This window comes from Gossypium arboreum, chromosome 11, assembly GCF_025698485.1.
Source record: "Gossypium arboreum isolate Shixiya-1 chromosome 11, ASM2569848v2, whole genome shotgun sequence".
In the NCBI taxonomy this organism is placed as follows: domain Eukaryota; kingdom Viridiplantae; phylum Streptophyta; class Magnoliopsida; order Malvales; family Malvaceae; genus Gossypium; species Gossypium arboreum.
Window position 1 is genome coordinate 136905040 of NC_069080.1, and position 22559 is coordinate 136927598.

At 33.3% G+C, this 22559-nt stretch overlaps 3 protein-coding genes across 4 annotated transcripts; all 3 read left to right on the forward strand.

Annotated features, from left to right (window-relative positions):
• Positions 1-2194: 2194 nt before the first annotated feature.
• Positions 2195-2716, forward strand: LOC108472263 (mitogen-activated protein kinase kinase kinase 5-like). Its single transcript, XM_017773766.1, has one exon. The coding sequence runs from the start codon at positions 2195-2197 to the stop codon at positions 2714-2716; it is 522 nt and encodes a 173-aa protein (XP_017629255.1).
• Positions 2717-9618: 6902 nt separating this feature from the next.
• LOC108473407 (putative disease resistance protein RGA3) lies at positions 9619-16756 on the forward strand. 2 transcript variants are annotated; one of them, XM_053021184.1, is made up of 13 exons: positions 9619-13203; positions 13452-13510; positions 13703-13774; positions 13869-13940; positions 14086-14182; positions 14292-14430; positions 14971-15167; positions 15252-15319; positions 15422-15510; positions 15635-15743; positions 15849-16059; positions 16152-16254; positions 16346-16756. In XM_053021184.1, exon 1 carries the CDS (start codon positions 9870-9872, stop codon positions 13161-13163), a length of 3294 nt encoding a protein of 1097 aa, XP_052877144.1. In that variant the 5' UTR covers positions 9619-9869; the 3' UTR covers positions 13164-13203; positions 13452-13510; positions 13703-13774; positions 13869-13940; positions 14086-14182; positions 14292-14430; positions 14971-15167; positions 15252-15319; positions 15422-15510; positions 15635-15743; positions 15849-16059; positions 16152-16254; positions 16346-16756. The 2 variants fall into 2 exon arrangements, with proteins under 2 accessions (XP_052877144.1, XP_052877143.1); XM_053021183.1 differs by lacking the exon at positions 15849-16059 and having other exon boundaries at positions 13452-13507.
• A 238-nt stretch (positions 16757-16994) lies between these two features.
• Positions 16995-21561, forward strand: LOC108473405 (putative disease resistance protein RGA1). The gene has a single exon (XM_017774941.2). The coding sequence runs from the start codon at positions 17422-17424 to the stop codon at positions 21559-21561; it is 4140 nt and encodes a 1379-aa protein (XP_017630430.1). The 5' UTR covers positions 16995-17421.
• Positions 21562-22559: the final 998 nt, after the last annotated feature.

A 22559-nucleotide genomic window follows, 5' to 3' on the forward strand; every position in this document is an offset into this window, starting at 1 on the left:
CACCTTCTTGGTGCTCCTCCGATCTGCTGGCCCTCCTTTGCTCTTGTGCATACAGAGCATTGATCAGCTCTATTAAAGAGATGCTGGTCAGGTCCCTTGAGTCTTCAAGAGATGAGATTTTTGCCTTATACCTTTCAGGCAAGGTTGAAATCACCTTCGCCATTATCCTTGCTTCATTAAACTGCTCACCAAGGAGCCTTATGTTGTTTACTACAGCCATAATTCTATCTGAATACTGCTTGACAGTTTCTTCTTCCTTCATCTTTAAGTTCTCGAACTCCCTTCTTAGATTCAACAACTGCTGCTGTCTTGTCCTTTCTGTACCTTGGAACTCCTCCTTAAGCTTGTCCCAGGCTTACTTTGGAGTATCACAAGCCATAATCCTTGTGAAAATTACATCAGACACACTATTTTGGATGCAAGACATGGCCTTGTGTCTCTTAGTTCTTTCATCAGAATGTTGTCTGATTTGAGCCACTGTTGGGTTGGCTCTTAGAGGTGCTGGTTCAACATCTGAGTTGACAACCTCCCACAAATCAAATGCTTGTAGGTAGGTCTTCATTTTTACTACCCATATGTGGTAGCATTCTCCGTTGAACACTGGTGGTGGCACTGGTTTTGACATGTTGGAAATTCACATGCTGCATGCAGGCCAATTTCCAACATATTGCAAGGGAGATTCGACCAACTGGACCCCTGTTTTCTTGGTGGCCGCCTCTCGAAATTGGGCCTTTTCTTTGTAATTGTACTAGTTGTAGTCAACCCTCCTTCGAAGGTAATGGCCTTGGATGGACGTTGAGATAGCAAGAGCACAAGGAACAGAGAATAGCATTATCACTTTGACGTTAATCCACGTTCACTTCCCTTTTATTTTTAGGGAAATATAATTTTAAGAGGAGCTAAGCATAATTTAACCATAAATTTAATTACATTATAATATAATAAAAAAATTTAAACAGTCTTTTGTGAATTAATTTATTTTAAAAAATTCAAAAATATAATTTATCTACACTAAACAAATATTAAAACTAAAAAGTAATTTTTTTCTTAATTAAATTGAAAAACTATATACTCAATGTTATCTTATATCACCCTTTAATATTATCTTTATCTAATATATAATAAAACAAAATACAAGCAAGTGATAATAATAATAATTTGTCCATACACAAAACAAACAATATTAATTTCATTTTCGGCAACTAATCCTTTACCAAATGGAATTGGGAAAATTGTCTATCTTGCATATATATATATATATATATAAATTGAACTACATAACTTTTAATATCCTATTGGTGTGAAGAAAAAAAAAAAGGTTGGAGGTTAAAGTAAGGAAGATCAAGATTCTTGGAAAGGTTACTTATGGAGTTGTGTATTTGATTAAAATTAAACTTGTTCATGGGTCGGGTCACCCAACTCAGCTCGAAGGCCTGCTTGAAAAGTGGGAGGGTTTGAGCAAAAATATAGGCCCAAAAAATGGGCTTGGGTAAAAAAATAAGGTCTTTTTAAAAAATGGGTCAGGCCTCGGGTAAGATATTTCTGCCCGGGCCCAACCCGGCCAGGCCCAAATTCATTAAATGACAAAAAAGTACTATTTTTTTGCTATTTTAATGATATATTCTTGTTCTTTTCTTCCTATTTTTCTATCAGTTCCTATTATGTTGCTATTATTTTGTTCTTATCGTTTAGATATTGTATAACACTTATTTTATTGTTAATTTTGTTATTATTTTAAAGGCATTTTCTTGTTAAATTGCATCCATCTTTATATTATTTAAGTATACATATTTTTAAAATTTATTTTCAATTTGTTGGGAAATATTTATTTTAATATTTTATTATTTTGATGTATTATATATATTTAAAAATTATGTAAAAAATAATATAAAAAAATAATATGGGATGACCAGGTTGGGCCCAAGTTTTAGCATTTTTATCATTGCCGAACTTGAGCAAATTTTTAGACCCATTTTTCGGACTAGGGACTAAATTTTTGCTTGAGCCTGGCCCAACCCATGAGCACTTCTAGTCAAAACTATAAATCCAGGTTATAATTAGATTTATCCGTTAAAGTCTGCCAATGAAGAATATTTTTCTTTTCTATGTATGGGGAAATCCTTCTAAAGTTTTTGATTGTCTCAATATTATTCAATGCTATGGTGGTTTTACAAGCATTGAGCGAGAATAAGGAATGGTTTACAATATGTTCGCCCTAGGATGTAATCTATTAGACTTGATGAAAAAGTATGATGTTAAAATCCTAGAAAGGGATGTTAACTACTATGCCCAAATGATACTTGAAGTACTTCTAGACAATCATGAGAAAGGGTTTATTTGTTCAGATCTAAAACCAGGTAATATTTTGGTTTTCCCTCCTCAACATGGTACCAGTTTATCTACTTTAAAGATTGCAGATTTTGGATTAGCTAAACAACTAGGGGTAAAAGATACTAGGTTTGGGTTTCGAGGTATAAGGTATTACATGTCTTCTGGATCGATTTTCGAAGAAGTTAGTGGTGCATTGGATATATGGTCGTTGGGCTGCATTGAGGTTCAAATAGTTATGGGGAGATTGCCATGGGACACTCGTGATCGAGATGAATTAAGAGACAAGCTTTTGAGAGGAGAATCACCCAACATCTTGGAAGACATGTCGAAGCTAGGAAAGAGTTTCTTGAAGGAATGCTTTGCTATTGATCCAAACAAAAGATAGAATGCTAGTAAGCTACTATGTCATTAGTATCTTCTTCTATAGGAGCACATGCTTCGTAGAGACCACCAACAATCTTTATCATATTTTCAATAGAAAAAAGTATTACGGTCTCAAAATATTCCATCACCACCTAATTTTAACATTCCTAATAAGTTTTTGTTGGAAAGGAGAAAAAGTTTAGAGAAACAGAGGTTAAGAAAGATGATTAGTTCCAATCAGCAACAAAAAGCTACGGGATACTTGTGCGTCTAGTATCTATGATTTCTTTCTATTTGAAAATTAGCATGGCTTGACGTGATATATTTTCAATTTTGTTGGATTGTAACAGTGTTTGTGGACATGCGTCTAATATCTCAGGGTTAAATCAAATGTTATGCATTGCAAATAAAAAGTTGAATGATTCTGATAATTTGGAGAGAAACCAGAAACAAGAAATTAAGTCGGCTTTGATTGTAAAATCCAACAACAATTATACCATCAATCTTACGTTTATAGTAGTACTATTTGAACGGATTATTCAGCGAACCAGCGCTACTTCTGTATTGCACTCTTAGTATACTTTTTTTTTACTTCGAAATTTTTGTCTATTCGTCGTGGTCGATTCTCTCGTAGTCATCAGCCCAAACCATAAACCTTTCATCCCAATACATCAACAAATCCCTGCAAGCATGCATGCATGCAGCCATCATTTTCATTCAATTAAATAATAATAATTATTTTCCTTGTCCCAATATGATTCAATATTTTAAAGGGAATTAATTAAACTTACATATAAAAATACTGTTCATTCAAACGTATAAAACCGATGTCAAGGCGTCCTTGCAACATGACCACCCAAAATCTGAAAAACACTAAATACACCACATAACATAACATATCATATATATTAGTTTTCAAAATTTTATAATTCAATTATAATCCTTCAAAAATATTATAAAATGTTACTTAATTATTTAATATTTCAATATTCTTGCTTCTAATTTATTTTCATTATTTTTAAAATATGTAAATTAGGTGCAACGCATGACATAAAAACTAATACAAGTAAAAAAAAAAAAAAACAAATTAAGAAGCTCTAAAATGTGTGAAAACCAACTTATCCAACACATCCATAAAACCCAAGGCATACTCCCTACAAACTTGTTTCCCTTTTAGAAATCGCATTCATGCAAGTCGACTCTCTACTCAAAGTCGTTCGCCATCATTAAGACCCTTGTATCCCAATACAATAAGAGAACCCTGCAGCCACCATTTTTATTTAATAAACCAATCATACATATATATTTCTAATTAATTTGTTTATTCAAGGAATAAAGGAAAAAATCAATACTATATCAAAGGTATAAAGGAGATAGTAAAGCTTCTCTCCGACTAGCTCACCTTCCAAAATCTAGAAGACAATAAGTGCACCACATATCATATGTGTGTGTTAATTATTTTTCAATAATTCAAAACAACAAAACTTAGAAATCGCCCCCAATGACTGCGCCATAGTTATTGCAATAGACCTCCACTCTTAGCATACTACTAACATACAACATCTCACGAGTGGTGTTATTTTCGTAGCCCACATTAACACTATATATCATTGAAAACAATGAAGATTAAATTTATTAAATAAAGAGTATATAGTTTGGATACAGATTGATGAAGAGGATTCCTTCCACCCCTCTCCCTCAACTATCATCCTTCCTATATGGCAATTATGTTTTATTTATTTTATCTAATTACTAAACATTTCAATATGTTTTATTTTCATTACTTTTTCAATAACGCACGTGACATAAAAAATATTAAGAGTAAAAGCTCAGATTCCAACGCTATACAAATCATCCTTAGCACACCTCAAAAATACTCACAACTACTCTCTAGACAACAATCGGCTAAGCTTTTTGAAAAAAAAAAAAAAAACCGAACAATATCATTACATCAAAAGAAAAAAAACCATTAAATGATTTTTTTTTAAAAAAAATAGAATTTAGTTTGGTTTTGGGCAAATGTGATTTTTTAACTTACATGTGATAAATTTTCTAAACACCTCGAGGCACATTAATTTTCGATTTTTTAGTTTTTCTTACTTAACTCTACTCATCGAACTCAAATGAGCATTCAAAGGAGCCGTAGCATATTATAAGAAGTTGAATAAATTATATTTAGGCTCTCTTTGTTTGGATAGTGACATTTGCTCTAATGAGATTGAAACCAATAATAACAACGACGACGATGACGATAATAATAATAAGATTAGATTGAAAATAATAATGACAACGACGAAGATGACAATAATAATAATAAGATTAGCTGATGTAATAATTCTACACCATTTTGAATTATAGCACTAGAAAATGACCAAAAAAGAAAATTACTATTTTTTGGCATAATGACTCTTTTGGTCCTCCAATTTAATAGAAAAAGTTATTTTTGTTCTTCATTTAATTTTTCGTCTCTTTTAACCCTTAAACTTGCATTCTCTGTCAAATTATCTCAAAATGGGTGGAAAAGTTTGAACTTGCATTCTCTGTCAAATCATCTCAAAATGGATGGAAAAATTAAATAGATGCCCACGACTTGCGACAGTCTATGCTAGAAAAAAAAGAGAGGATAATTTAAATCTAATAAGAGTAAAAATAATAAAGATATTGGAACTGAAATAATAGTAAAAATAAGTATAAATTAAATTAAATTAAGTAAATCAATTTGATGAAATTCTAGCTTCAAGCTTGATTTTGCTTCAGTTTTGAATCAATCATTGATAACAAGTCTTCTCCTTTAATTGATAAGCCAATTATACTAATCGAGGATGTCTCAGACCACCAACCCTTTCGTATGTAAATGCGGAATGCCCAACAACTAATCCTTATCGAATGAACAACCACGAAACATCTGTCCACAATTTCGCTCTCTGGTAGCCTTATGAACTAAAAGGGTCCAACTCGAACCAATGGCCTCAGCCGCACGAGTTGTTTATATCCGATTGTCATTTCCCTTGATAGAATTCAACTAACTTCTTACTTGGATATGCCAATGTATTCTTTGGTAGATCAAATATGACAAATGATCAATTCATTAGTTTCAACTATATGTCTATCAACACCAAATTAACGAGCTGTTTTTAACTTGATGTCAATATAACTTTATGCGATGACACTGTCTATCTTCTAAACCGAAAAAACAACAAACACGAAAATAAACATTTTTAAATAAAAGTTTGTATCTCATATTTATTTATCAAAAGTATAAATAAAATTTTAAAACTATGGCAACATGATTGCGCATGGAACAGAGAAGTAACAAACAATTATAAATAAAAGAATGGGGCTAAATTTCCAATAATAAACAAATAAAAATCATCACCCCATTTACAATAAAAAAATAAATGTATATTATTATAAAAAATAAATGTATATTAAAATAATTAAAATGATACTATCATTAATAACAAATATTAACACGCTCACCTACATCAACAGTATCCGTAATTAATAATAAGAGTATAGTATAAAAGAGTAATTTAAACTATATATGGAAAGATAAAACTGGTGATTGAATTTTCAATTAACACTAAAATTAAAGTTGATTCTTAGCCAATCCCACTTTTACCCTTTAAAAATATATACAATAACGATTGCAATTGATAATTCTACCCAACTTCTTGTTCTTTATTCATAGCATCATGTCATGTGGTGCCATTCAAGAAAAATACATTGAAAACTGCAGAAAATTTATAAAGAAAGACCTTCCCTTAACTAAGTTTTTAATGTAAAATTAGTAACTTTTTTATTTAATTATTACTTAGTGGGTTGGTGGGTGTTGACATCTTGTTCAATTGAAAAGATTAAAAATCCGTAATTGCAGCGGATTGGGGTCACTCTTTCCCGTGTTCCAACATCCTTTTTATTAATAATTATTAATAAACAAATAAAAATCATCAACCCACTTACAATAATCAAATAAATGTATGATAAAATTATTAAGTGATAAAAGTAACATATTTTAATCATATTTTTATGGGTTTTTGGATGATTGTTTTTGTAAATTAATGAATTTTATGCTCTTGATCCTTTCAATTTATGTTTTTTATATTTAGGAGAGCATTTGGGAATAAAATGAGCGAAAATTGAACAATTGGAGCAGATTTCAGGAGCCACATGGGTTAGGCCTTCCCACACGAGCTGGACACGCGGCCATGTACCAGATCTTGTCAATTTCACAAACCGCATTCCAAATAAGCGGAAAAACTTAGGCTTTTTGAGCATTTTAAGACCTATAAACACCAAATAGAAAACAACTTGAAGAATACCATTGAAGTTGACTCTGAAGCAGATTTCCATCAAGATTGAAGACCTCCTTTTAATTTCTTTGAAGTTTTTATGAGTTTTTTTTTTTATTTCTTATGGTTATGTTGTCTTTGAGATAGTTTTATCTATGATTATGAACTAATTCTCTAAATACCTAGGGGAGATAAACCTATGGTGAATTCTGTTATTTGATTTTTGTTTACGCGATAAATACTTGAATCTTGTTCTCAGTTATGTGTGCGTATCTCCTATTTTAATATTTCCTGAATATTAATTCATGTTTAATGTGCTTAAATTAGAGGAGGAAAAATCTATTTTTAAGAGTAGATTTAATATAATTGAGTAGAGTTGCATGCAATCCTAGAAATAGGACGAGATAAATCTACCGAATTAGAGTTAAATCTAATCGGGGAATTCATAGATCAAGTTAATGCGATAATAGGAGTTTTAGTTAGAAAAAAAATTCAATTAATCAACCTAAAGTCAGTTGCTCTTAATCTTGAAACAGATATTAGCATAATTTAGAGATTTCTATGGCTCAAGATACCAAGTGAATAAATCATTTAATTCAGATTTATAATGAAAGATAAATTCTAGGGGAATTCTTTCCTGTATATTGTTCGTTTCTTGGTTATTATTCAGTTGTCTTCCCAATTTATTCTTTGTTGAGTTCTTTAGTTAATTAATTTAGTAAATTTTGGTTTAAACCATCCACTCCAATTTGTCAATTAAATCATAGAAAAACGGCAATTACTAGTATTTTTAGTCCTCGTAGATACGATATCTTTACTCACCATATCTATATTATTTATCGAATGGTGTACTTGCCTTTCTCGTATTTTTAGTTAATTTCATAACTATAAAAATAATTAAAATGCTACTACTATTAATAACAAATATTAACACGCAGATCCTACATCAACAATATTAATAATAAATAATTAGAGTACCTATAGTATAAAATAGTAATAGCCTTTTTAAAATTATATATGGGAGGTATCGAAACTATTGTTATTTCTGTAAGAGGGTATAGATTTGAGAGGATATAAATATATTTATTTTTTATTTAAGAGTTAAAAGAGATTATAAATAATTTTAGTTATTTGTATTAAAAAAACTTGTGATTAAATATAATATAATAAATTCAATTAAAATTCTGCCCAACTTCTTCTTGTTTATTCATAGCATCATGTCACGTGGTGCTATTCAAGAAAAATACGTTGAAAAGTGCAGAAAGTTTTTAAAGAAAGACTGTAAGTTTTAATGTAAAATTACTAACTTTTATTTAATTATTACTTTTACATCTTTAAAATACTATTTAGACTCTACGCGTAATGAATGTATTAATATTTGAGTATTGATGTATACATAAATAATTTTATTTATTCAATATAAAAATAAATTAATATTTTATTTTATAAATATAAACGATTGAATTAAAATTAAAATTTCATGTATGCATTTAAATTATAATCAAAATTTTAATTATATAATTACACTAAATCAAAATTCATTATCAAATTATACATTACACCAATGTTCATGAATAATTTTAATATTTATTCTAAAAATAAAAATCATAAAACAGACTTTCAACACCATTAGTGTTGTGGATGGAAGTCATATTTGTCAATCTCTTTTCTTTTTCCTCTCTAATCTCTTAAAGATTCAAAATTATAGTTTTAAATTTTACACTAATCTCAATGCTCAATTTAAGAAAATCATATATTTCAAAAATAATCACAAGCATTATATATTTAAATAGTTTTTTTAATTTTCGACATTGACTATCAAATTAATTTGGGTGTAATGTATATTCTTTTATTTATTTATGGATATTGATCCACCATGCTAATAATCAAGTTGTCGTTTGGAGCTCACTAGTTAAACTTTTAAAAAAAATTAACAACCTATTGACTTAAAAAAAACTTTCAAATAGATCAATAACTTAAATGAAAAACTTTAGAATAATTTAAAATTATTTTATAATTTTTAAGAATAAAGTGAATTTATCCTAATAAAATATCTCATGTAACAACCTAAAAACACCAAAAATATTAAAATAAAATTTGGTTGATTATATACAATATTCATAGTAGTAAACAAATCAAAAACATGAACCCCACTTACCATAAAGGAATATATATATATATATATAAATTCTCACCATAAATAAAAAATGTATATTTTAAATTTCAAATAAATAAATAATTTTCAATAACAAATAAATTAATTAACACATGTTATTACTATAAACATCAACCCCACTAATAAATTCTTTATTCATTGCATCATCGAGACACATGTATTGAAAACTAACCCAAAGGTTAATAGAATAGGAAAAATCCAAAAGAGCTGGCTGTACCACCTATTTGCTTCCTTTCTGTTTCTTCAAATCTTCTTCTTCACGGTTTCCTCAAACCCAAAATTTCACCATAAAATCTCCTGCTTTATTCACCTCACCTCAATTAATGTTAAATAGCAAAGAAAGTAAGCATATTTGACTATGTAATCCCAAAGTTTATTAATTTCTCAGGTCACAAGTTTTATAATTTTGTTGGGGAGACCCTTTTATGAGAGAAAATTACAGTGGGTCCTTGGATTCATAATATCTAAACAGATATAATTGTTAGCAAAAGAGAGATTTATTGAATACGATGGGACCTTTTCCCACCAATCAACATTAATTTCATTTAATTATAATACTTGCTGGGTGGATGGTAACATCTATAACTATACTTATAGTCTCTGCATTTATGGATCCACATCTGTGTTTCATATTGTTCCAGTCATTTTCATTTTCTCCTCTTGCAGTAATCAAACACTTTCTGCCTTGACTTCAGTTTGAACCAACAATGGCCGAAGCAATTGTTTTCGACATTGCCAAAGAGATCGTTACTGGGTTGAGCTCTCCTGCTCTCTCTCAAATTGGACTGTTGTGGAATCTCAAAGATGACCTTGATGACCTTGAACGCACCGTCTCCACAATCAAAGCTGTGATTCTTGACGCAGAAGAGCGATCTGAGACCAGCAATCTCGTCAAATGTTGGCTTGAAAAGCTGAAAGATGTACTTTATGATGCTGCCGACTTGCTCGATGATTTCTCTACTGAAGCTCTGCGGAAAGATTTAATGGGTGGGAAAAAACTGACGAAAGAGGTACGCCTTTTCTTCTCAAGCTCAAATCAGTTTGCTTACTGTCTCAAAATGCGTAGGAAAATGAAGGCCATTAAGGCTAGGCTAACTTCAACTGAAAGTGAGTCCAAGATGTTAAACTTGCTAGAGCGTGACCACCCCATGGAAACCTCTTTCATGACTAAAAGGAGGCAGCAAACGTCCTCTTTTATGCGTGAAGGTGAAATAATAGGGAGGGATGATGATAAAGCAGCTCTTCTAAAACTCATGTTAGAGATTGAAAGTGAAGAGAATGTTTACGTCATTCCAATTGTGGGGTTTGGAGGGTTAGGGAAGACTGCGTTGGCGAAATTTGTTTATAATGATAAAATAGTCCGTGATCATTTTGAATTGAGGACGTGGGTGTATGTTTCAAATGATTTTGATGTCAAAAGAATTGTAAAAAGCATTATAGAATATGCAACAGGCCAAGCACTAGATCAAAGTCTCGAAATGGACCAGTTACAAAAACAACTTCGAGATAAAATTCGTGGGACAAAATATTTGCTTGTTTTGGATGACATTTGGAATGAGGAGCGGGAACCATGGTTAAACTTAAAGGATTTATTGATGGATGGGGCTAAAGGAAGTAGGATAATAATAACTACTCGCTCTATGAGGGTAGCAAAGATTACTAGTAAATGTCAGCCTCATGTTCTGAAAGTTCTGTCTGATGAAAATGCTTGGGTTTTGTTCAAAGAAATAGCATTTGAGCAAAGATATAAAGACTCAACAAATCCAGCCTTTGTGGAAATAGGGAGACAGATTTTGGAAAGGTGTGGTGGGGTTCCCTTAGTCATAAGGACGATAGCAGGTACATTATCTTTCAAAGAAACTGAAAAGGAGTGGCGTTCTTTCAAAGATAATGAACTTGTTAGAATATCTGAAGATCAAGATAATATTATACCTACACTTAAGTTGAGCTACAATCATCTTCCATCTCAATTGAAGCATTGTTTTGCTTATTGCCGATTGTATCCAAAAGATCATGTAATTCATGTACAAACTCTTGTTCAATTTTGGATTGCACAAGGTTATATAAAGAAATTGAATCCAATTCAATCTCTTGAGGAGATCGGGTTTGGGTATTTTAATGATTTAGTTGATAGAAGTTTCTTTGAAGAGGTAGGAGAAAGATTTTCGAGGGAAGGACTAACATGTAAAATGAATAATTTAATGCATGATCTAGCGGAATCAGTAGCAGGGATAGAGAGTAGTATTGTAGATTTAGAAGGACATGCAAGTCAGGTTGGTGGAAATTGTCGCCACATAGCAATTAATCCTTCATTAATTCCTTCATTTAAGGGAAAGATGTTGCGATCTTTGTTACATTTTCCAAACATGAGAATTCAAATTTTGAGTGATGAAACTTGGGATTTGATAATTGCAAATTGTAGATGCTTGCGTTTATTAAAATTGGATGATATAGATTTTAAGATGATTCCACGTTCCATTCATAAGTTGAAGCATTTGAGGTATCTTGATCTTTCTCACAATCGCGGTCTTAAGGTTCTCCCAAAGAGTATTTGCAAGATACAAAATTTGCAAGTGCTGAAACTTGATCGGTGTTGGGAGCTTGAAGAATTGCCGAAGAAGATTGAAAATTTGGTGAATCTTACCCATCTTGGGTGTGAAGATTGTAATGGCTTAACTCATATGCCACGTGGAATAGGAAAGTTGAGTTCCCTTGAAACGTTAAGCATGTTTGTAGTGGATAAAGATGGTTCCCATGGCGGTGCAGATCTAAGTGAATTGAGAGGGCTTAACAACTTAAGGGGAGAGCTAAGAATAAGAAATTTGGGATTTGTAAAAAATGCAAAAGAGAAGTTTAAGGCTGCTAATTTGGAAGAGAAGCAACATTTGAGATCGTTGGTTTTAGAATGGGGTTTTTATTTTGATGATAACCATGATGATGACAAATCACTTGAAGACCTCCAGCCCCATCCTAATCTCAAGGAGCTCTGTATTCAAGGATGGAGGGGTGATGCTGAGTTTCCAAGTTGGATTTCTTTTCTCACAAATCTCGTCCATATTAAAATATGGGGTCTTGGTAGTAAATTCAAACATCTTCCATCGTTTGCTCAATTTCCTTGTCTTCAAGATTTGGTAATTTGTGATTTAACTGAGCTGGAGTACATGGATGATAATAGCCCACAAGGAAGTCAAGGAGAACCACAATCATTCTTCCCATCGCTTAAGTATCTTTGCCTACGGGATTGCCCAAATATGAAGAGTTGGTGGAGAAAAAGGTCGATTGATGATTCCAACGAGGACGACACAACAGTTATGGCATTTCCTTGTCTTTCCTGTTTAAAGATTGAAAATTGCCCTTTGACTTCAATGCCGTTGTATCCTTCACTCGATGATTGGTTAGAGTTGGTGAATACCAGTTCAAGGCCGTTAAAGCAGACTATGAAGATGAACATGAATCCTAAGACCCCATCAAATTCAACCTCTTCTCTTCCTCTCTCCAAATTGAAATCTTTCCATGTAGAGAATATAAAGGAACTGGAGACTCACATGCTAGATGAGTATCTGCAACATCTCACCAGCCTCAAAGGTTTAACGATTAGAGATTGCAAGAAGGTTGATTTAGAGGGCATGCAATGGGAACCCCTTAAGAATCTCTCTCGTTTGATGATTGATAAAATTCCACTGCTGGTGTCTCTCCCACGTGGGTTTCAACATCTTGTTCAATTGAAAACATTAGAAATTAGTAATTGCAGTGGATTGAGGTCACTCCCTGTGCTCCAAAAACCCATTCCTGTGTTCCAACATCTCACTTCCCTTGAAGAGTTTGAAGTAAGGAACTGCAAGGAGCTGGAGCTATCAGAAGATGACATCAAAATATTCGAAGATCATACAAGCCTACGATATCTAACGCTGGAAAACATTCCAAAGTATCGGCATCTTCCGGGGCGGTGTAAAAACATCCATAATAATAGTAGAAATTCCCCAACTGAAGGAAAGATGTAGGGAGGACATTGGTGCAGATTGGCACATTTGGTAGTATCAGGTTGGTCCGTCCTTTCTATTTATTTATTTATTTTTAACACCATAATTTGTTTCCAAAAAAAAATAAAAAATAGAGTGGTATATTTAGTCTCCAACTCTGGGCTCTCACGCCATTTTCATTCGAATTGGATACTGTTAATTTCCTTGTTAAAATATTATTCATTTCACATCTTGTATAATTTGAAATTCCTTTATTTTAATCCTATCTTTTACTTACCATCTTTCATAATATTTTGCTAATTTATGCAGTAAGCCATTGGGGAAATGCATTTGTCAACTTCAATAATTTATATGCATAAAAAGAGGTGGTAATTTACGCATGGTTACTGCTTCTTTTCTTATCTCTCATTTCATAGACTTCAATTTAAGGGCTTCTAATAATTTAATTCTAAAAAATCTTTAAAATAGACATTGGAGCATATATATAGATGATTTATTTCATGGATAATGTGTGAATTCTGTATTTGTCATCTTTCATAATATTTTGCTAATTTGTGCAGTAACCCATTGGAGTCTATTTTGATGAAAGGCATTTGACAACCTTAAGAATTTACATGCAGAAAAAGAGGGGGGTAATTATTTAATTGCTTTACACTTTCAAAAAATATTAATCTCGCAATTTCATTGATGTAATATAACCCCGTAACTAAGCTTCTTCTTTTTCAGCATGAATTCAATGGAAGAGTTAAAAAACAAAATGGACATGCATTCTTCATGAGCTGATCTGTCCATGGCATTGTACTCCCATGAAATCCTCCTCTCTATGCACATTTGTTTTTTTCTTTTGTTTTTACTTTTTTTAAGAATGACACAAATTTTGTAGATTATTCTGACTTTCATTGTTGAAGAGTCCCTCTGATGATCTAATCTTAATTTTTATTAGATTTCTTCAGCAAAGAATAGCTTGCATTACAAGAAGCAGAGGCCATAATTTCTACTACGATTTGGTTATCTGCCAAAATTTCCAACAACAAAAAATGGTAATATATGTCACCAATTTCCTCCTAATTTCCAATTGATCTAATATAAATGATGTAAATGGAGTATGTCAAGAGTTGTAATACATATGCCAACTGACTACTAGCTTAGATGGTACCCTATGCTATTGGGAGGTTCTTGTTAGAGGCATGTTGAGAGAGCTTAAACGCGCAATGTCCTTGTCAAGTAAGAAAACTAAACAAAGGTGGGGGTCGAAACGGGAAAGAATGTTGCTTCAGAATAATTGGAGGTGAGACTGATAAAATGTTTCATTATTTATATATTGAACACATATATGTGCAATATAAGGCTGATGATGGTTAGCATTTTAGTAAGATTTTAAATTGCTTTTGTACAAGGTTTTGAGGTCTAAACATTAATGGGTATGTGTATTTGTTACCATTACAAATGATGATGCCCAATGTTTGGCCCTTTCTTAAAACTTGCACCGGAAAAGCTTAGAAAATGGCTGTCATTGGCCACCATTCATGCACAGGATATCAAGTTCTATTTGGTGACAGTAAGTGTTTGTACATTTGAACGCTGCTCTAAAATGAGAGCAATTTTATCATATCCTATATTGGCACAAACATACCAAGACCATAATGAGGTCAATATTTGGTCACCTATATATATACATGGAGCTTAAGCTTGATCTATTTTGGAGCTTATATATGGATGATTTATTTTATTGGTGATGCATGGATTTAAAAGAGCATAAATGTTCATAATGAAGAATTATTTTTGAGTGCCATTATTAAAATATTTGAGTGTTGATTTTCATTTATAGTAGGTAAAGTGAGTTGGCAGAGAGCTTACTTATGTAACAAATGTGCAAAGGCTTTCTGTCATTAACGTTACTTCAGGACGAAATGCGTCGCCTAACCAATTTGCAACAGTTACATATACATGGAGTTCCTCAGTTGGAGGAAAGGTGTCAAAAGGACATTGGTGCCGATTGGTGTAAGATTGCTCACATCCCTTTAGGTTGGTCCTTTCATTAATTTCCTTAATGAAATACAACTCCTACTAGTACAAATTCTCTAATAATATTTTGGCTAATTTGTGCAGTAAGTGATTGGCCCACGTATTTCTGAAAGGCATTTGACAACTTTAAGAAATTACATACAGAAAGAGAGGTGGTAACTATTTAGTTGCTTTACTCTTTTAAACCATGTTAATCTCACAATTTCAATGATCTTATATAACCGTGTAATTAGGCTTCTTCTTCTTTTTTTCAGCACTAGTTCAATGGAGAAGGTAAAAAAGGACATGCATTCTTCATGAGCTGATCTGTCCATGGCATTTTACTCCCATGAAATCCTACCCTGTATGCACATTTGTTCTTTCTTTTTCTTTTTCTCTTTGTTGAAGATTGACACCAATTTTGTAGATTTATCCTCAATTTCTTTGTTGAAGAGTCCCTCTGTTGATCTAATCCTAACTTTTGTTAGATTTTGGCTTTCTTCTTGGGTAGCGCATAGCATATATGACAAGAAGCGGAGGCCATACTTTCTACTACGATTTGTTCATCTGCCAAAATATTCTAACAAAACAAAAATGGTAATATATTTCATCAGTTCCATTATAATTTCCAAATGATCGGATATAAATTATATATATGGAGTATTTCAATGAGTTATAATATATATGCCAACTCATTACTAGCTTATATGGTACCTATGCTATTGACAAATTCTTGGAGTCGTGTTGGAGAGAGCTTAAACACGCAATGTAGTTCTCAAGCAAGTAAATTGATTAGGAGTTAGGGGTTAAGGGTGGATGAAAATGGAGGGGGATATTTCTCAATATTCTTTGATGCAGGGCATCCCTTTTAGCTGTTCGAATTTTGAAGGATCTTGCTTCAAAACATTTGGTGGTGAGGTTGAGATTGATAAAATGCTTTCATTATTTATAGATGAACAACAATATATTAACATTAATGGGGATGTGAATTTGTTACCATTACAGATGATGATGATGATGCCCAATGTCTGGCCCTTTGTTAAGCTTGCACTGGAAAAGCATAGACGATGGGTTTGTGGTTAGCCACCATTTATGCACATGATATAAAGTAGGTTTAGTAACAGTAAGTGTTTCTACATTTGGACACTGCTTGGTCTAAAATACATAAATTTTAACATATTCTATATTGGCATTTCCAGGTTGGTTGTTGTTTTTGGAAGAGTCCTAATTCAGTGATGACAGTTGCTGGAGATCTTGCATTGATAATTTATTATTCCAGGTTACAAGGAGCTTATGCAAAGCTTAATTGATCCTAGAGTTTATATATAGATGATTTGCTTCATGGGTGATGTGTGGATTTAAAGGAGCACATATGTTTATAGTGAGGAACAGAACTATTATCGAGTTCCATTGTTATAACCTTCGAGTGTTAATTTTCACTTACTGTAGGTGGATTTGATAGAGAGTTTATTTAATTGTACAAGAGTGAGGTTGCAACAAGTGTTTTGAGGGACTGAGCCTAAATTTTTTTTGTATTGTGAAGTTTATAGTGAATTTTTCTCTAAATAAGATCCTACAAATATAAGATAAATTCCGAATTGCGTAAACAAGTTAATTGTGCTTTATTATTCTTTACTTGTGCAATGTGTGCCAACTCAAAAAAACATATTTCTACATTTAGTATTCTAGATAATGTTCCAACACAGGGCAGTTTAAGTGATTGTCATACATTATTTAATGAAAGCACTTCGCAAAAAAATCATTAAATTGATAATACTGAAAAGAATCAATCGAAATAAATCAGTTTTTTTTCAGTTTAATTAATTCCTATATTTGATTTAATTGATTTAATTTTATTATAGGCTAAGTCACATGAGCAGAAAAAAGAAACTCCAGAGATAAATTTTGGGGAAACATGCAAAAAAAAAAAAAACTGATGCATCTTGACCCAAATATTAGTATCGCCTTGGATTCAATGGGGTTTGGCTCCTCCTTTTTGCATTTGTAGCTTTTTCATTAGTTTTATTGTGTGCAGCTTTTGAAGCTAATATTTAGAAATTTGTGTCGAACGGTAAAGTGGAGGGACCATTTCCCACCAATCAACATTACTTTTTATTTAATTATACTAGTCGGTGGGTGGATGGTAACATCTATAAAATACTTAAGTCTCTGCACGGTTGGATCCACATCTGTGTTTCATCTTGTTCCAATCATTTTCATTTTCTCCTTTTGCAGCAATCAAATACTTTTTGCCTTGATTTCAGTTTGAACAACAATGGCCGGAGAAATTGATTTCGACATTGCCAGACAGCTCATTACTAAGTTGAGCTCTCCTGCTCTCTCTCAATTTAGACTGTGGTGGAATCTCAGACATGACATCGACGACTTCCAACACACTGTCAGTACAATCGATGCTGTGCTTCTTGATGCAGCAGAGAAATCGGTGACCAGCAATCACAAAGTTTGGCTTGAAAAGCTGAAAGATTTGCTTCATGATGCCGACGACTTGCTCGATGATTTCTCAACCGAAGCTTTGCGAAAAGATCTAATGGGTGGGAACAAGCTGACAAAAGAGGTACGCCTTTTCTTCTCAAGCTCAAACCAGTTTGCCTATGGTTTCAAAATGGGTCGGGAAATTAAGGCCATTAAAGCGAGATTAGATTCACTTAAAAGTGAGGCCAACACTTTTTGCTTCTTTCCGCTTGATCAGACTCAAAAGAGGCAGCAAACACACTCTTTTGTGAGTAAAGATGAAATAATAGGGAGTGATCGCCCTGCGGAAACTTCTTTCATGACTCGAAAGAGGCAGCAAACACACTCTTTTGTGAATAAATACCAAATAATAGGGAGGGACGGTGATAGAGTAGCTATTCTAAACCTCATGTTAGGGTTTGAAAGTGAAGAGAATGTTTACATCATTCCAATTGTGGGGTTAGGAGGGTTAGGGAAGACTGCTTTGGCCCAGTTTGTCTATAATGATGAAATGGTTAAAAATCATTTTGAGTTGATGATGTGGGTGTGTGTTTCAGACCTTTTTGATGTCAAAAAAATTGTTGAAAACATAATCGAATCTGCAACTCACCAACCACTAGATAAAAATCTCAAAATGGACCAATTGCAAAAACAACTTCGAGATAAAATTTGTGGGAAAAAATATTTGCTTGTTTTGGATGACATTTGGAATGTGAATTGGGAAGAATGGGTTAGTTTTAAAATGTTATTGATGGGTGGGGCTAAAGGAAGTAGGATAATAGTAACTACTCGCTCTTCAATAGTAGCAAATATTACTAATAAATGTCAGTCTTATGTTCTGAAACGCTTGTCTGATGACGATGCTTGGTTTTTGTTCAAAGAAATAGCGTTTGAGCAAAGATATGCAGACTCAACAAATCCAGCCTTTTTGGAAATAGGGAAACAAATTTTGGAAAGGTGTGGTGGGGTTCCTTTAGTCATAAGGACGATAGCAAGTACATTATCTTACAAAGAAACTGAAAAGGAGTGGCATTCTTTCAAAGATAATGAACTTGCTAGAATGTCACAAATTATAAGTGAGGCCAACATGTTGGACTTGGTAGAGCATGAAGGCCTCATGGAAACCTCTTTCATGACTAAAAAGAGGCGAGAAACACACTCTTTTGTGAATAAAGACCAAATAATAGGGAGGGACGGTGATAGAGTAGCTCTTCTAAACCTCATGTTACGGTTTGAAAGTGAAGAGAATGTTTACATTATTCCAATTGTGGGGTTAGGAGGGTTAGGGAAGACTGCTTTGGCCCAGTTTATCTATAATGATGAAACGGTCAAACATCATTTTGAGTTGATGATGTGGGTGTCTGTTTCATATGTTTTTGATGTCAAAAAAATTGTAGAAAACATTATCAAATCTGCAACTGGCCAAGCACCATATCAAAATCTCGAAATGGACCAATTGCAAAAACAACTTCGAGATAAAATCGATGGGACAAAATATTTGCTTGTTTTGGATGACATTTGGAATGAAGATGAGCAACAATGGTTAAGGTTAAAGAATTTATTGATGGGTGGGGCTAAAGGAAGTAGGATAATAGTAACTACTCGCTCTTCAGTAGTAGCAAATATTACTAATAAATGTCAGTCTTATGTTCTGAAACGTTTGTCTGATGACGATGCTTGGTTTTTGTTCAAAGAAATAGCATTTGAGCAAAGATATGCTGATTTAACAAATCCAGCCTTTGTGGAAATAGGGAAACAAATTTTGGAAAGGTGTGGTGGGGTTCCCTTAGTCATAAGGACGATAGCAAGTACATTATCTTACAAAGAAACTGAAAATGAGTGGCGTTCTTTCAAAGATAATGAATTTATTAGAATATTTCAAAATGAAAATGGAATTCTATCTACACTTAAATTGAGCTATGATCATCTTCCATTCCCTTTGAAGCATTGTTTTACTTATTGCCGACTGTATCCAAAAGATCATGTAATTCATGTAAAAACTCTTGTTCAATTTTGGATTGCACAAGGTTACGTAAAGCAATTGAATCTAAGTCAATCTCTTGAGGAGATTGGGTTTGGGTATTTTAATGATTTGGTTGATAGAAGTTTCTTTCAAGAGGTAGGAGAGAGATTTCCGGGGGAAGGACTAACATGTAAAGTGAATAATTTAATGCATGATCTAGCTGAATCAGTAGCCGGGAAGGAAAGTAGAAATGTAGATTCAAATAAAATTGCCGGTAAGTATGGTAAAAAATGTCGCCACTTATCAATTAATCCTTCATCAATACTTTTGTTTAATGGAAAGGAGTTGTCAAGCAAGGAAACTTGGGATTTGATAATTGCAAATTGTAGATACTTGCGTGTACTAGAATCGGATGATATAGATTTTAAGATGATTCCACGCTCCATTTATATGTTGAAATATTTGAGGTTCCTTGATCTTTCCCAAAATCGTGATCTTAAGATTCTCCCAAAGAGTATTTGCAAGTTACATAATTTGCAAGTGCTGAAACTTGATCGGTGTTGGGAGCTTGAAGAATTACCAAAGAACATTGAAAAATTGGTGAATCTTACCCATCTTGGGTGTGAAGATTGTAATGGCTTAACTCATATGCCACGTGGAATAGGAAAGCTGAGTTCCCTTGAAACGTTAAGCATGTTTGTAGTGGATAAAGATGGTTCCCATGGCGGTGCAGATCTAAGTGAATTGACAGGGCTTAACAACTTAAGGGGAGAGCTAAGAATAACAAATTTGGGATTCGTAAAAAATGCAAAAGAGAAATTTAAGGCTGCTAATTTGAAAGAGAAGCAACATTTGAAATCGTTGGTTTTAGAATGGGGCTTTTATTTTGATGATAACGATGATGATGACAAGTCACTAGAAGACCTCCAGCCCCATCCTAATCTCAAGGGGCTCTGTATTCGAGGATGGAGAGGTGATGTTAAGTTTCCAAGTTGGCTTTCTTTGCTCACAAATCTCGTCCATATTAAAATATGGGGTCTTAGTAGTAAATTCAAACACCTCCCGTCCTTTGCTCAATTTCCATGTCTTCAAGATTTGGTAATTTGTGATTTAACTGAGCTGGAGTACATGGATGATAATAGCCCAAAAGGAAGTCAAGGAGAACTAGAGTCATTCTTCCCATCGCTGAAGTATCTTTGCCTACGGGATTGCCCAAATATGAAGAGTTGGTGGAGGACTACAAAAGCAATTGGTGATGATTCCAAAGAGTACGACGCAACAGTTATGGGAACATCAACCATGGCTTTTCCTTGTCTTTCTTGTTTAAAAATTGAAAATTGCCCTTTGACTTCAATGCCGTTGTATCCTTCACTCGATGATTGGCTAAAGTTGGTGAATACCAGTTTAAGGCCGTTAAAGCAGACTACCAAGATGAACATGAATGCTAAGACCCCATCAACTTCAACCTCTTCTCTTCCTCTCTCCAAATTGAAATCTTTCCATGTAGACAACATTGAGGGATTGGACACTCACATGCTAGATGAGTGCCTGCAACATCTTACCGGCATCAAAAGTTTAACAATTAGAGATTGCAAGGAGCTGGATTTAGAGGGCATGCAATGGGAACCCCTTAAGAATGTCTCTCGTTTGATGATTGATAAAATTCCACAGCTGGTGTCTCTCCCCCGTGGGCTTCAGCATCTTGTTCAATTGAAAACATTAGAAATTCATAATTGCAGTGGATTGAGGTCACTCCCTGTGTTCCAACAACTCCCTCCTGTGTTCCAACATCTAACTTCCCTTGAAGAGTTTGAAGTAAGGGACTGCAAGGAGCTGGAGCTATCAGCAGCTGACTTCCAAATATTCCAAGATCATACAAACCTACGCTATCTAACGCTGGAAAACATTCCAAAGTGTCGGCATCTTCCGGAGTGGCGTAAAAACTTCCATAATAATAGGAGAAACTCCCCAATTGAATGAAAGATGTAGGGAGGACAATGGTGCAGATTGGCACATTCCGCACATTTGGTAGTATCAGGTTGGTCCGTCCTTTCTATTTATTTATTTTTAACACCATAATTTTTTTACGAAAAAATAAATTCAGCAGTATATTTAGTCTCCAACTCTGGGCTCTCATGCCATTTTTCATTCATGTTATATAAATTGAAATTCCTTTGTTTTAATCCTACTTTTTACTTACCATCTTTCATAATATTTTGCTAATTTGTGCAGTAAGCCATTGGAGAGTTGTTTGGGGAAAGGCATTTGTGAACTTCAATAATTTATCTAATTGCTTTATACTTTTAAATCACAATAATTTATGCATGGTTAGTGCTTCTTTTCATATTTGTCATTTCATACACTTCAATTTAAGGGCTTCTAATAATTTAATTCTAAAAAATCTTTAAAATAGACATTGATGTGGAGCATATATATATATAGATGATTTATTTCATGGGTGATGTGTGAATTCTGTATTTGTCATCTTTCATAATATTTTGCTAATTTGTGCAGTAACCCATTGGAGTCTATTTTGATGAAAGGTATTTGACAACCTTAGGAATTTACATGCAGAAAAAGAGGGGGGTAATTATTTAATTGCTTTACACTTTCAAATCATAATAATTCGCAATTCCAATGATCTAATATAACCCCGTAACTAAGCTTCTTCTTTTTCAGCATGAGTTCAATGGAAGAGGCAACAAACAAGGAGGACATGCATTCTTCATGAGCTAATCTGTCCATGGCATTGTACTCCCATGAAATCCTCCTCTGTATGCACATTTATTGCTTTCTTTTTTGAAGAATGACACAAATTTTGTAGATTTATTCTGAATTTCATTGTTGAAGAGTCCCTCTGATGATCTAATCTTAATTTTTGTTAGATTTCTTCGGCAGAGCATAGCTTGCATTACAAGAAGCAGAGGCCATAATTCTACTACGATTTGTTTATATGCCAATATTTCAAACAACTAAAA